Raw genomic sequence first — 16,657 nt, 5'->3', positions numbered from 1 at the left:
AAAATAAATATTACACGTGGAATAAAATACGTGGATGATATGGCAAGACACGTGGATTACTAAAAAAGCGCTAGCGGGAGAGATGCATTGAAAGAAACACGAGTCGTAACAGATACGAGCAAATCACCCACGAGAGGGAATGATATGGTCGCTCAAGTCTAAATGGATACATGAAGAGGTACCGGTGGAATGAATCAAGACAGTAAAAAGGAAAGATTCATGAATCATTAATTAATGAGCGTGAATGATCTCAAACGTTACAGAATCCTCATGAACAGTTACGATTACCAATTATAACGTCTCATTAATATCATTAATGCTCATAATGATTCGGTCATAAAAGGGGAAAGACGTAGTACTTATAGATTCCTATATAAGGAAAAGGGATATTATTTGTACGGACATGTTTTGGTTATTATTGGAATACAATTATTTTCTTTTGCTTACTATTGGCTATTTTTGCTATCTCATATTCTAATTTTCTTTCTTATCACTGAGTAAATATAGAATTTCTTGATTATCAGTAGCCCAAGTACTTCTTAAAGTAAGCTTTGACCGAATTACATAATTTTTGGTTAAACAAATTGGTTCCGTTACCGGGAATCTGATAATCTTTTCACTTTCCAAATTCTTTGTTCCGTCAAAAAATCATGTCGACCGCTAACGACAACAAAAACAAAATCAGCAAAACCAGTTGAACCAGCAGAATTAACAAGAGGATGGAACTCCAATCCCTTCACCCCGAAACTCTCCTCAACATTCCCGAGAAGGGTCACTTGACAGATCAACATCACATGTGAATGACCAACAAGGGGAAGATCAAGTTGTTGATGATGCATTGAAGCAACTAATTGCAGAACTGGTCAACAATGCTCTTCAAGGTTTTGTTAGTGGGTTGCCAACTGTACCACCAACTCCACCTCCAAATAACACCGCAACCATAGAAAATCCATGCTCGGGACTCGCTAAATTCAGGCAGTGGAGGAACTCCCAGCGAATCTCGTGATGGAAGGTCAGGTATTCTAATTGATTCTGATTTACAAAGTTTAGTACTAACTTTGCAGAAACAGCTCAAGGAGCAGAACGATTGCATAGAGCAGATACCTGGTGTTCCACCCATAATCAAAGGGGTGGATATTGATAAATATTCTCAACAACCATGGAAGCCAAGTACCGCGCCTTTGCTAATTCCAAAAAAGTTTAAGATGCCCGATATCCCGAAGTATGGTGGGACAACCGACCCACGAGATCATGTAACTGTATTTACAACTGGTGTGAAAGCCAACGACCTGACCAAGCAAGAGATTTAGTCAGTGCTGGTCAAAAATTTGGTGAAACACTCACAAAAGGAGCACTAACATGGTATTCTCTTTTACTTGAAAATTCTATTGACTCTTTTGCCGAGCTTGCAGATTCATTTATAAAAGCACACTCGGGAGCTCAAAAAGTTGAAAAGAGGATGGAAGACGTCTTCAAAATAAAACAAGGAGATACTGAGTTATTCAGGGAATTTGTGTATGGATTCCAGCGTGAAAGAATGATGTTACCACGTGTACCTGATAATTGGGCGGCTATGGCATTTGCAAGTAACCTAAATGAAAAAAGCTCAGAAGCCATGAGGAGACTCAAAGAAAGTTTACGAGAATTTCCTGCAACAACTTGGAATGATGTTTACAACAGGTATAGCACGAAGCTGCGGATAGAAGAAGATACTATCACTCGGTCGCGGGGAGATGAAAGAGTAAGTTCGAGGCGACCAGAAACTAAAAAAAGGTCCGGTAAGAACAGGTACGAACCTTACATGGGACCAGCAGGAAGGGATTCACGTTCTAAACAGGACAACCGAGGTACGGTTCCAAATCAAGTGACAGAGACGCGGGTTCGTCATCTAAGTTTGGAAAGGAGCGAGACACGCAGGACATCGACAGAAGTACAAAAGCGAAGATTGGTGGTTACAGCTTCAATGTTAGCACCTCTGAGTTGGTAGCTGTTTTGAAGAAGCATGGGAGATAAGGTGTGGTGGCCTAAAGAAATGAGATCGAACCCANGGCAATATTTAGTTGTGGGTTGCAAGATATACCCTTGAAATTTTTAAAATCTGTTATAAAGAAAACAGTTATGAAAGAGTTGTTTAGATGTTATTCGAATACATGTAAAGTATACAGTTTGAAAGTTCAAGAATACAAAACTTCCTCAAGTTACTCCAAGAAATATGTATGTTCCTACTTCTTCTTTCGTATGTTTACACCCATATGAAGTTGAGACGTCTTCTTCATTAAGTGTCGTTTATAAAAGGGCCCTCTTTTATAGTTCGTGCTTGTTCAAAAAAGTCACGGAGCATTGAAGCATGTTTAATGCAAAGTTAAAATAACAAAGGGTGAAACAAAAACCCAAACATTAAATTAGGCGGATATTAAAGCCAAAAATCTATATATCAAGCTTTGCAAACATAAGGCAAATATTTGTCTTCAAACCCCAAAATAAGATAACAAAAACTCGGAAAATAATATTATATAAATTCGGTTAAAACTAAGTATAAAAACTTAGTTACAGCCTAACCATTTGATTCTAAACCCCAAAACAAACCAGGGGTAAAAAAAATTAAGCGTCACTAAACCCCAAAACAGGACCAGGGGTAAAACTTCCAAACATTCCACCAATAAAAAAAACAACGAAACAACACTTCAAACTTTTCAAAAGAATGGCATCATCAATAGCAGGAGGAACAACTTGAGCAGAAGAAGGTTGAACAACAACTTCACCAGAAGTCACTTCATCACCCTCTGGAATGCGACCTCAAGTGAAGAAAAGCTCTGACTCTGTTGGGTTTTCTCAATAGTTTCTTTAGTCTTTGCAATTTCAGCAGCTAAGTCAAAGCCTTCCCGGCTTGCCTCCATTAAAGTTTCGAGACGTGTGTTCAAGAAAGCCCAATTAACATCAACAGCGGCCTTATTTTCAAGGGCTTCATAACCGTTTTCCCACTGCTCAATCTCACTTCTTAGCTCTTCCTTCTCATTCAAGGCAGCATCATAAGAAGCCTGTAAGGGGGCAAGTGACCTTTCTAAAAATTGAACTTTGTTAGAAGATACGCGGAGATCTTCTTGAGTTTGGGTGAGCGTTTGAACAAGCTCCCTGGCTTAAACTTCTTTCTGGTTCAGCAGTTCCTTCAGACCTCTAATTTCTTCAGTAGCCTTGGAAAGCTGCTTAGCGAATGAAGACTCGAGAAGGTTTTTACCTTTGCCCGCCTGATTGGATGAGGCTTTCTCAACTGCGAACTCTGCTGCCATTACTTTTACCTGTTGCTCCAAGGTACACTTTTCTTCCTCTAAGACTTCTTTCTCAAGTTGAAGACTTTCGAACTGCTCATTCCAATTGTCTGCCTATGTGATAATCGTGCATTAACTGCTCTGTGGACCCTCTTCATCATCTCCGTGCCAATGAGGTTGATCTACACTATGAAAAGAAAAATGTGATACCAATGAAAAGGAAATCACGTGCAAAATAAAAAGCTAAGGCTTATACCTTTAAAGATGAATGTACGATATCATTCATCCACGTTAAAGAACTGTGGCTTTCCAGTTTTGACTTCTCAACTGGGCCAATCAATGGTTTCAGCCATACATCAGCTTGGCCAGATTTCTTCAGAAGATTACCATCCTCAGGAACCTCGATGGTAACTTTTTTCATTACCCTACTGTTACTAGAGGAACCAACTTCAACATGAGAAGTTGTAACAGTAAGAACAGTCGAGGGAGTCAAAATAACGGGCGGAGCAGTGGCAGTAGCAATAGATGCGGGGAACTGAGGATCAACTGAAACAGACACGGGAAAAGAAGCAAGAGGCGTTTCCTTAGAAACAAAGCCGAAGTCTTCGTCAAACCCACGAGAAAAGAGATGTTCAGTAGAACCTCGGGGTGCGGCAGGCATCTCATCATCAGAAATTACTAAGGTAGCACCTTCGGGCTCGTGCATGGGAACAGAACTGGGAGGAGGAGTAGCTTCGTCATCTGAAATGACACGTCTCCTAGATCGAGGCTTACGAACCAATGAGCCTTCATCCCGCTCCTCTTCACTCTCAGAACTGTGTGCTCTATCAGCTTTTCTTTTTGACGAAGAACTCAAGATTATCTCTTGAGCCATCGACAGAGAGAGCCTCGAAGCAGTAATTGATCCGGCACTCACACCCCGAATGGGAAACCTTAGTGAAGAAAGAGGTTAGTAAGTGCCCAAGTAAGTATGGAAGCAAGGTAGAAAGTGGAAGAGGAAGATACCATGAGTCTTCACTTTCCATTCGAACCTGTTAGAAAGGTATTTCCAAAATCTTTCTTCCATAGGAGCAGCGGTTAACAATTTTTCTACCCAACCACGAAAATTTGGAATCTCCTCAATAGCTTCCATGATTGCTGAAAAAGAAAAGTAAAACAGTTATGAGATTGGAGGTTATTTACAAAAAAGAAGAGAAATAAAAAAAATCTGAAAAAGAAATTACGTGCAAAGTTCCACTTTTCTGGAAAAGGCATGTTAACTTCTCCCACTAACCCACTTGTGGGAGCAGCAACGAATCGGGCGTACTAACCACGATCCTTGTCATCTTCAGGGCTCACTAAAACCCTCTTACTCCTGGCCACAAGAGTAAACACCCCAGAACGAAATAACTTGGGGGAATAAAGATGAATCAGATGATAAAAGGTGAAGGGTAAAGAAGCCAAGTTTGACAAGTATCTAAGGCATGCCACAGCCCTCCATACAATAGGACCAATCTGTCCCTAACAAACGTTGAAGAAACGACAAAACTCTATGATGACTGAGTCAATAGGTGGTCTAAAACCTAACGTAAAGGGATATGTATACACAAAAGAATAACCAGCTTTGAATAAGGTGATCTTTTGATTTGCACTAGGAACTAAAATTGGGAAATCAAATTTCCAATGACAGTCTCTCCGCACAAGAGAAATCAAACCCTCAGTAATCTGGGAAGGGTAAACATCAGCACGATCATGAGAAGTCATGGAAGTAACTTGATTTCTAATCGATTCTCTATCAGTAAAGAAGGAAAGTTCAGCGGGAATAATCTCATCAACAGTGGGTTCACGAAGTGGTTCACTAGAATCCCTACTTCTAGAAGAAGATCTATGTGAAGAAGAAGCCCTAGTTCTAGAAGACGACGGGGTAGTGGTACTGGGTTGAGAAGGAGAACCACAGATAGAAACAGATCCTAAACTACGTAACATGCCACCTCTTCTACTTTTGGTAGGAGCAGACGAAAGGGGAAGTTCATCCACTATAACAACTTTACGAGGATCAGGATTTGAAGAAGACATAGTTGTATGAGGAAGTAATACGTGATGAAGAACGAGAACTATTGTGAACAAAGAACACTGTAGAAAGTTTTTAGTAAAAGCAAAGGCAGAGGAGGTATTTATATGAACAAGTAACCGTCATAAAAAGTGAGTCATGATGTAAACGTCATAATGAAGTAGTCACTTCATGACAGATGCAGCTGTAAAAAAGCCCTAAAAATGCTGAAGGGTCATAAACCCAATCGACGAAGGCCACGTGGCACATGCATTAAATGGAAGTGACATACGACGCGTTGATTCTGGAGAAGACATAATGATACATGGGAAACGACGGCAAAAATTCCCGCCATAAATACATACCACTTCCCAAATATTCGATTGCTGAATATTGGCAAGTGGGGGGACTATCTGTATCGGTAAAAATAAATATTACACGTGGAATAAAATATGTGGCTGATATGGCAAGACACGTGGATTACTAGAAAAGCGACAGCTGGAGAGATGCATTGAAAGAAACACGAGTCGTAACAGATACGAGCAAATCACCCATGAGAGGGAATGATATGGTCGCTCAAGTCTAAATGGATACATGAAGAGGTACCGGTGGAATGAATCAAGACAGTAAAAAGGAAAGATTCATGAATCATTAATTAATGAGCGTGAATGATCTCAAACATTACAAATCCTCATGAACAGTTACGATTACCAATTATAACGTCTCATTAACATTAACAATGCTCATAATGATTCGGTCATAAAAGGGGAAAGACGTTGTACTTATAGATTCCTATATAAGGGAAATGGATATTATTTGTACGAACACGTTTTGATTATTATTGGAATACAATTATTTTCTTTTGCTTACTATTGGCTATTTTTGATATCTCATATTCTAATTTCCTTTCTTATCACTGAGTAAATATAGAATTTCTTGATTATCAGTAGCCCGAGTACTTCTTAAAGTAAGCTTTGACCGAATTACACAATTTTTGGTTAAACAACATATACAAAGCCTAAGCCGAAATTACTGGGTTCAGATGAACCCGTAACTTCTTCATTGGCAACGCCTTTGGGGCTATGCCGCTCTCTTTTATTTTCTGATTAGCTAAGTATGGTTGAAAGGATCATTTGAGAGTAAAGGGGGAATAAAGGAGACAAATAATGCTACTCCCTTTTTTTGTTGGAGTAAAAGCGTCAATTTTTTCCATTCTAAACAACACATAAGTCTCTCTCACTTCAGTCGAGACCCTTTCAACCAGAGATAAGGTAAAAGGAGTTGGCGTTTTCTCTTGATTCTATTTTAGAAAGATCTTTCCTTGACGAAGAGAATGTTGAGTTTGTTTTGTAAATAATAAGAAGAAAAATTGACGGTGTTTATAGTTTTGAACTTTAAGCAGTCTCGGGGCTACATAAGCTCAAATGTAGTCAATTGAACACCATTATGAAAATTATAATGCGCATATAGATCTAATATTATTTTCTCGACATATATACTAAATCTTAAAAATTATTAAACACATATAGCGAAATTCTAAATGGGAGGATAGCAGCCAGGGGCAAAGCTATGCTCTTCTAAGATTGGTCAATTGACCACCCTTCGTCAAAAAATTACACTGTATATATAGGTAAAATATTAGATTTTAGAGGCACATAACATATATTGAACACATTTTTTTTTTCTTCTTTCAAGTTTGAACACCCTTGGAGAAATTTCTGGCTTCGTCACTGAAAGCAGCATTTGTTCCCTTAAAATTAAGCTATGGAAGGACAAGGGTCCGATATCCTCGGGCTGGGCAAAACCCAGCCTGTTAACCACTAACCAGGAATCAAGGCTGGTCCCTTTTAATGGGCAAGTTCAGGCCGATTTCTGGGTTAGACCAACCAGGGGCGGATGCACGCTTACCAAAGCGGTGTCACACGACACCGCTTTGTCGGAAAATTTCACTAAACATATGTATTTATACTGTATGGAAATGAATAAGTAGGAAAAAATAACACTACTTAACATAAATTGTGTCTTGGTGTGTTGGTTATGTGCTTGATTTTGCTCTAAGAGGTCAAAGGTTCAAACCTTAACTGATAATCAAAGTTATATTCCAGTTCTTATATAAATTTCGACACCGCTTTCAAAAATTTCTGCGTACACCCTTGAGACCAACCCGATTGCTATCCAAAGCCTAGTGGTACTAATTTAAATGCACGTAGGATAAACCCACTAAGAATTTCAATCATGCCACTATACTCCTATAAGCAGTAGTCACTTCAATTTAGTTAACACCAAAAGAAGGGACACTTCTTTTGTATATATATTTGATAATACAGCAATTTGTCTGGCTCTTTAATAGAAGCAAATTTATTGCATTGTTCAACAAATGAAAGCTCAAGGACAATGTAATTGACCAGAATTCTATGATCTTATGAGATATTAACAGTATTATATGTTGAGAATCAGGTAACAGCCAGATCGAGACGGATCTAAAGCAGGTTCAATTGAATCCACAACTTTCACCTTGATTCACTAATTCTTATATAAATGACATTATATCGATTCTGAACCCATTGACTCTAAATCCTGAACTCGCCTCTGGTGCCAGAATTTGAGATTTATCGTTTCTATGGGATTGGAGAGCTAAGACCCTCTTGAGAAGACAATGACCTAAGAGTATGTTGCCTTCTTGAATAAGATAAAGATGGTTTCCTCTTGAATGACGGGCGCCTTTTGAGTTGATGCATAGTTCTCTTGGCATACATTGATCGGAAAAATGGCGTTGCTCGCTCCTTTAACTTGAGGATAATAAAGAATAGAAGCCGATACATCAGAATGAGGGCGTATAATGCAAGTAAATCCCACCACTTGGAATGATCCAATGACAATTTGAACATATTTGTTATGACATCTTCCCCTTTTAGCTTCTCTCCACCAGGAATTAGCGGATCAAATACAAGTCCAATCATGTCATTCTTATATGCTCCCTGCAATAGTACCAGTATATCATCTTCAATGTACTTGTCAAAAATATTCTTTAATACGCGTAGAATATGCTACTAGTCTCCAATATGGACATAATGATATAATCGATCAAAACCTCTATAGTACTACTACAACAACAGGAAATCCAGTATAGTCCTACAAGTGGGGTCTGGGGAAGGTAGATAGTACGCAGACCTTACCCCTACAGTGAATGTAGAGAGGCTGTTTCTAGTAAACCCTCAGCACGAGGAAAAATGAGAAAAGAGCAGTGGCAAATGAAGCTTTATTTGTTACCTGTAAACCCCATGCTCCGTAACCAAGAAATGAAATCGGATAGCGCCAAATCGGCTTGGGAAGATCTGGCAGCAAACGGAAAAATCCAGCAGTCATCATCATGATTCCCTGTATACAGAAATATGGTGATGAGTGTAATTACTCGACAGCTAGAGGATGATAAAATAAGATGAGAAGTAGTATTAAGCAATTTGTACGTACAAGCACGCCGGCTCCGGTTATGATTCCCATTAAGAAGTTTGGAACAAGTGAAGCTACAATCATCATGCAGCTCTCAACAACAGCGATACAACCAAAAAGATTTAGGACGAAAAACACATAACGAAAGAATCTAGCACGAAACACCATGTAGTAGGTGATGGTTCCAGTGATGAGTGAAACTGCAACTAAGAATGGAAATGAAGAGAGGAAGTTTGCTATTATGAAAGCTGCAACACCATAGTGCCCGTTAAGCCTTTCTTTGCTAAAAACCTGCAAAATGAGACATAATGTCAGTCCTAAATTATTTCAAAATTCTTAACACAGTCCCAAAAGAAACTAATTGCCCTGCAGGCACGAAATAGCTGACCTATTTTGTACTTGGTAGTCAAATAGGATGTTAAGTAGTTAAAGGGCAGCCGGTGCACTAAGCTCCCGCTATACGTGTGGTCCAGGGAAGAGCCGACCACAAGGGTCTATTGTACGCAGCCTTACATTGCATTTCTGGAGGTTGTTTCCACGGCTCGAACCCGTGACCTCATGGTCACATGGCAGCAACTTTACCGGTTACGCCAAGGCTCCCCTTCATGTTAAGCGGTTAAGATAGTAGTAAATGCTTGTTTACCTTCAATTCTTCTATGAAGGACGGAAAGCCTCCAATGGACATGAAAGTCATGTAGCCGGTGACGAATCCACCACAAGCTCCCCGAGCCAAGATTGCTGTGTAACTGGTGCCAACGTCATAGAAGAGGGTACCAACAGCAATAGACACAATGATGTAAATTACTATGCGAGACCAATAATATCCCTTGTCTCTTGACATGTTCACAAATGATCTTCGCGTCAATGTTGAAAGTTGCTTTCCCCAACCAGCTTGACTTCCTTTTACTGTTTCAATCTCAACTCCTTGCTGCGAACAAAGGATGCATTAGAGCGGCTTTAAAATAGAACAGTTTTAAATAGAAGACTTTTAGAGCATGGATCGACTAATTATAAAGGTATTGTACTTCTTACTGGAACTCCTCTTTGATACTCATCATCATTAGTAACATTTTCATAGTTTAGACAGCACAAAATGTTAATGTTTCAAGAACAACAGCACAAAGTGTAAGTCGAAATGCAACACTCACTGTCACCTTGCAAGTTGAGTAGCCAAGATTTCAGTAGTTTAGAAGAGAAAAGTAGTCAGCATGAAAAGCAAATTACATTTAGAGCAGAGAGGTTTTTGCACACAAAAAACACTGATCAGACAAGTCTTAAGGCAGTTCGACCCCCATCCCCAACCCTGACCGCACCCCCACTTGACCCCAGACCCCTGACCCTGACGCGGCCAGGCCACCCCCTAGACCCCAACCCCACCCCACCCCCTACCCCAACACCTGACCTACGACCCCTGATCTCGAACCCACCAACCCCCGACAACGAACCTGACCCAGCCACCCCACCCCGTAGACCCTGACTCCCCCCCCCCCCCCAATCCCTGACCCTGACCCACCACCAACGACCAGCATGTTATGCACGATGATTTGCATCCTACTGGTTTACCTATACTTGTATCTCTGAACAGCATTAGGAGCTCTTTCAATTGATGTTTATCATCATTAACAGAATGGTCATTGTCTAGAAATATGTGAATGCTGTTAGAACGATAGAATAAGCGTCCCTGATGAAAGCATTCTACACGGCATTTTTAATGATTTTTTATAGTCTGTCAACAAAATAGGACTGATATGGAAATTCTAGGCAAATATAAATCCAAATTCAGCTTTTGATGTCACTTTGCAAATTTAGTAGCCTATATTAGAATGGCAATCATTTAGAAGCATGTAAATAATTTTATAATCAAAAACTATACATACTTGTTGATAGAATCCTACAGCACATTTTTCAATGAGGTGAACAAATAAAATTGGTTTATAAGGAAATCAAATCAAAATACAGCACTTTATCTCACTTTCCTGATAGTGTAGCCTAAATTTCAGTTTAAAACAGCAGTTAAACTAAGGGAAAAAAATACAGATGAAGAGTGGGCCGAGGAACTAACCGTGGCCAAGAGTTCTCGCATCCGTGACCTGGCCCTTGTAGCATATGCTGAGTGCTTATATTTGCTTGCAAGCAGTTCTTTAATCTCTGCTGTTGCCATATTCATTAAATAGTCACTCTTATGTGTTTCCTGCATCAGAAACAAAGATTATCGTTCTTGAGTATAAGCTGTTGAGAAAAGTATACACAATCTATATGATCCAAAACATGGATTCTGAAATAACAGAACCAGAAGTCTTAGCTTAAAAATTTTCATTTATGAGACAATGAACTAGTTTGAGAATGTGGAAAACATAAGGTGAAGGCTTTATGTGCCAGTGCTTCAGATCTCAGTTCATAGAAAACTTGTGACATCCTAGGCGAATCTCACATCGACAAAACACGGGAGAGATGCTGGGTATATAAGTAAACAGGTCTTAGGCCTTAGTGACGCGTTTTAAAGCCGTGCGAGCCTAGGCAAAAAACGGACAATATCACTAGTGGTCTGGGCTGTTACCTATGGTATTAGAGCCACTCCGCATGTAACCTTGAATGATGGTGGGGCAAACCTCAACGAGGACGCTGAGTTCCAAAGGGGGGTGTATGTGACACCCTTGGTGAATCTCACATCGACAAAACACGAGACAGATGCTGGGTATATAAGTAAACATTGCTTAGACTCTAGAGACGCGTTTTAAAGTCGTGCGGGTATAGGCTAAAAGCGGACAGTATCACTAGTGGATTGAGCTACTACAAAACTACGGTTACAAAATCTAAATCCTGATACCTAACAGAAACAGCCATTTTCTTATTTGAAGTAAAATTTGACATACAAATAACATCCATCAGACACAGGAAAAGGATTAATAAGAGTGATTTCAAAAGGAGAAAGCATAACTATAGTAGTATCATACCCGGAGTCGTTGCGAGCCTTTTAGTGTGGCTGTCACGACGTCAAAGTCCGAATTAACACAGCGTAAGAAATGATCGGATGGATTTCTTCTACTTGGACACGGAAACCCCGATTCAGCAAAGAACTGAAATATCAATATGTATAGATTAAATTCAATCTCATTAGATAGAAAACAAAAGACTTTGTAAAACATCTTGTAGTTATACAAATTTTATCACTCCATACCTGTACTGCAGATTTTGCTTCACCAAAATATACAGCCTCTCCACCAGACAACAGAAAGAGGTCATCAAACAATGCAAAAACTTCACTACTTGGCTGATGAATAGACGAGATAACCGTTCTTCCATCACGGGAAATATTTTTAAGAGCTTGAACAACAAAGAATGCTGAGGCACTGTCAAGACCAGTGGTAGGTTCATCAAGAAAAAGTATACGAGGTCGTACAAGTATTTCAAGTGCAATGCTTAGTCTCTTTTTCTCCCCGCCGCTTATTCCTCTTAACTGCCAATTTCCTACCAGCCGATCAGCACAATCCCCTAGCCCCATTTCCATTATTGTTCCCTCTATAACGTCGTTTACCTCTTCTTTTGTCATGCTAGTTGGAAGACGCAGATGTGCTGAATACGTAATTGTTTCTCTAGGCGATAGAGTTCCCAACAGAGTATCCTCTTGAGTAACATAAGCCTGTAAAATTCAGGCAGCTCATCAAAAAATAAAGAAGTATAACTTCTGCATTCAAATATGTACACATTGTTTTCACTCAGACGATGGCGTTCTTATCACATTCAAATGCGTTATCTAGAAAATGTTTCTGATAAGGAAAGTGTGGTTTTAGAAAGAAACAAAATCCGAAGGTTTATGTAATATTCCTATGTTTGTTGAGTTTGGAGATTTCTGTAACATCGACATGTTTATTAAGACTCACTCGAGACAAACTGATAGAAAGAATTATGTTTTTCTTTTCTAGAAAATGCCATAGAATAACAAATCTTCGAGAATCTTGAGAAAACGACATGCTAGCGTTGACATCTTTTTTGGGTGGTAAGAGGTTTCCATCTATATAGGAGCAAAAGGAAGTGCATACATAGGAAATAGCACAAACTTCTATATGTCCTGCTTAAATGAAAAAGGACACTCTGGCGAAGTTCAAACATGCAAATGTTAGTGCCTAAAATGTGGTGTGGACAAATTAACGGCTCAGTCAGAGTAACTTACAACAACACCATAGTCCAACCTCCTCTTCTTCCCATTGAGAAGGATATTTCCAGTCATTACCACATTTGTCGATAGTCTACCTGCAGTCCAAACCAAGCATGATTTAGCAAAGTGCAGATGTTATAATCACAAGAAGTGAATTTTCATTCTCAAATTTTTCCCTCTTTTTACTTTCACCAATAAACTAAGTACATGAGTTGTGCTGATATCAAATTAAGATTTGGATGAAAATTTACGCAGCACATGACTACCTGACTAGCATGCAAAACAATTCTACGAGAAACATCTTTAATTTGTAACTATCTTGAACCACATTGGTATGACAATGAAAAGTAGAAGTCGAAGAAGGAATTAGAGAAAACGGAGATGAATGTCCAAAAGGTATATAAAGAGCATTCTCAAGGCTAAGAGTATAGATATCAAGACATGACCAAAAGCAAATATACCGATTATTCAGAACCAAGGAGGTTAACTTAACTGCAGTAGCCTTTTGACACAGAACAAGCAATGCGCGAAACACCTCAATATAAACATAGTCTGTTATTTTGAGATTATTTCAAGCCGTTATAGGAACAACAACAACAACAACAACATATCCTGTATAATCCCAAATAGTGGGGTCTGGGGAGGATAATGTGTACGCAGACATTACCCCTATCTTGTGGAGATAGAGAGGCTGATTCCAATAGACCCTTGGCTCAGGGAAGTACTTAAGTGGGATTCAGTCACTTGACCTTAAAGGCTTGAATAAGCAACCAAAACCAATGCTCGAATTCGCCTGTTATAGGAACAGGTCTATAGAAAGCATTCTCAAGACAAGAACTTTTGCAAACATTAGATCCCTTGACCATGAACACCAATATTTATAAGTTCATGCTAAGTTTATGTTCATACTCTGGTTTTACCTTTTTATCATCAAAACCATCTAAATTCACAACAGTACTAATTCTATCCTCCGTATTTCAGCAAAGGTCATAGATTACTTGTTGAGATTGTCAAATTCAAACCAACTTCAGGTTTTATTCGATAAACATAATCAATACTTCATTTTCAGTGGATCACCAAGCCAATTGAAAACCTTGCAATCCAATGATGACTGGAATGAATCCCACATCGGACCGGGATGATATCCTGGTCTCCTAATAAGACTTGGGCAATCCTCCTCCCTTCGAGCTAGTTTTTTTGGGTGTGAGTTAGGCCCAAGTCTTATTTTGACATGGTATCAGAGCTATACCCGTGGTCGATGTGGGCCCCCAAAAGAGGAGGCGGAATGCCCCCGGACCAATTGGAGGGGGGGGGGGTGTGGAAATACCCCCGGTCCATGATTTTGCACGTTCCAGACTGAACAGTGGAACCCCGACAAAGAATGTCCGTATAAGCCTTGGGCAATCCTCCTCCTTTCGAGCTAACTTTTGGGATATGAGTTAGGCTCAAGGCTTATTTTGACAATGAACAGACTAACAGTTTTCCTGCAATGGAAATGTCCATTTTTATCTAACATGACTAAACCTAACACAAACAACATCATTAAATGTGAAAAATACAGTTTTCCACTATTCCTTTTTTCCAGATAATCCGAATATAAGACCCCATGTAAATAGAATTTTGTCAATTTTAAGTATAAAACAGAGTTATAAGTATGTGCCTAGCTAGAAACAAAGCTTAATGAACTGTCCCTCTCTATCTAACTACCCTTGCCGACATTTAGTTAAAGCTATCATTTACTTTAGTCAATACATTATTTACATACAGATCTGCCATAATAACCCAATAATAGACAGGTTTATTCAAAAAAAATCACATTCTTGAACAACTACCTACAGGTCACGAGTTCGAGCCGTGGAAGTAGCAACTAATGCTTGTATTAAGGTAGGCTGTCTACATTACATCGTTGGAATGCGACCCTGCCCCGGACCCTATGTGCGAGATGATTTGTGCACCGAGCTGACCTGCCCTTTTCTTGAACAAAACATGGACAGGCAAGTAAGCAAGAAAATAGAAAACAAAATAGGAAAATATTAAAGAAAATAAAACAAACAAACACAAGCAAACAAAAAATCCCAAACACATTCAAGAAAAGTAGAGGCACTCAAGTCTGTGCCCTAAGGATCTAGAAAACTATGAAAAACCAGAATTCAAATCCTAGCAGGGGCAGATTTTTTCCTATCTGCCTAAGTTTTGGTGGGCAGAGTTAACATAATACATGTGTTGGCGAAAGACAAGAAGTACCAAGTAAAATAATCGATAAACGTGCAAACTGGACCGGAAGAAAAAAGCAGCCCTATGCACAAGGCATCCGCGTTCACGCAGGGTCCGTGGAAACAGCCTATCCTAATGCAAATATTAGTGGCTGCTCCTACGGCTCGAACCCATAACCTATTGGTCACACAAAAACAACTTTACAATGCTCAAGGCTCCTTTCAAACTGGACCGGACACCATCATTATTAAAAAAAATCAAGAAGTAAGAGTAAAAACCTGCTAAAGTATCAAGAAGTGTAGATTTGCCAGAACCAGAAGGACCCATAATAGCCATAATTCTACCAGGTTCAGCACAACCACTTAAACCATGTAGCAATTTCTTTGTTGGTCCATGTCCAAAATTTGGTAACATTACTGTTAAATCTTCCCATACTAAATATGCAACTCCTTGTTTATGCATATCTCCTTTCTCAATATCTCCATCACCATTTGTCACTTCTATCTCCATCCCATCCATCTCCAAAAAAAAAAAAACAAGAAAACAACAAAAAATAAAACAGTACCCTTTGGACTATATATGGACAAGATTGCTTTGCTATGAAATGATGACTCTAATCAGTAGTCAGTACATATTTTTTTTTCAGTTAAACTTCCCAAAAAAGTGCAACTCTATAATATGTTTGCATCTCTGTGTATATATGGTTTTGAATATATTTTTGGAGTTAGATAATGGACATTATTGCAAGGTTTATGTCAAAAAGATAGGTGGGAAGTGAAGAGAATTAAATGTAATGGGGTCCAATTTACTACTACTACTACTACAATGCATGTAGGTTACAGTTGCAATAAAGATATTGTTGCCGCCTATAGCTATGACTTTATTATTACTATATAGTACTTCCTTTGGTCCAAAATAAGTGATTTTTTTAGTTATTTTCACACGAATTAAGAAATTCACCTTTTAGCATTAATTAGCAATGAAATTGACCATATTAATCTTTACTATCTCTTCACATAAACACTCCTAACACATACTTCAACACTATTTACTCTAAGGGCAATGTAGGAAAAAAAATAATTAATTCATTCTTGAAATCTAGAAAAATCACTTATTTTGGACCACAAAAAAAAGGCCAAAAAATCACTTATTTTGGACCGGAAGGAGTATAATTTAATTTTTTTATTTTTTATTTTTTGAGTTCATGATTTTTGAGATTGTTTTCTTACTTGCCCATTCTTGGTCCATTATTTTCCGTGATGTGTGCTTGCAACTACAATTTTAAATGAAATATAAATGCTGCCAATGACTGATGAAAAAGATGGCACGTGTCATTTCGGTGGATCTAGGAATACCTTTTTCATGTTATAATAATACGATATATTTTGTTGATATTTCTTTAATGCTTAATATGTGTACCCTTATTAACCTTCATTATTATAAGTAGAATCAGAAAAGAAAAGGAAAGAGAAAAAATGATGCTTCCTCTTATTAATTTATACTCTATTACTTACTTTTTAAGTTTTTCGAGTGTTTTTTAAA

At 38.7% G+C, this 16,657-nt stretch overlaps 1 protein-coding gene across 3 annotated transcripts; it reads right to left on the bottom strand.

Moving 5' to 3' along the window:
- Positions 7,618-15,864, bottom strand: LOC109226616 (ABC transporter G family member 15-like). Of its 3 annotated transcripts, none has more exons than XM_019391438.1 (9): positions 15,394-15,864; positions 12,917-12,996; positions 11,924-12,385; positions 11,700-11,822; positions 10,808-10,936; positions 9,389-9,673; positions 8,767-9,036; positions 8,566-8,673; positions 7,618-8,273 (listed from the first exon to the last, which is right to left on the bottom strand). In XM_019391438.1, exons 1-9 carry the CDS (start codon positions 15,632-15,634, stop codon positions 7,914-7,916), a joined length of 2,058 nt encoding a protein of 685 aa, XP_019246983.1. In that variant the 5' UTR covers positions 15,635-15,864; the 3' UTR covers positions 7,618-7,913. The 3 variants fall into 3 exon arrangements, with proteins under 3 accessions (XP_019246983.1, XP_019246999.1, XP_019246991.1); XM_019391454.1 differs by lacking the exon at positions 15,394-15,864 and adding an exon at positions 14,738-14,876; XM_019391446.1 differs by lacking the exon at positions 15,394-15,864 and adding an exon at positions 13,569-13,694.

This window comes from Nicotiana attenuata, chromosome 1, assembly GCF_001879085.1.
Source record: "Nicotiana attenuata strain UT chromosome 1, NIATTr2, whole genome shotgun sequence".
NCBI classification, from domain to species: Eukaryota; Viridiplantae; Streptophyta; class Magnoliopsida; order Solanales; family Solanaceae; genus Nicotiana; species Nicotiana attenuata.
Note: the sequence above shows the minus strand (reverse complement) of the source record. Positions and strands in the feature narration are given on the sequence as shown.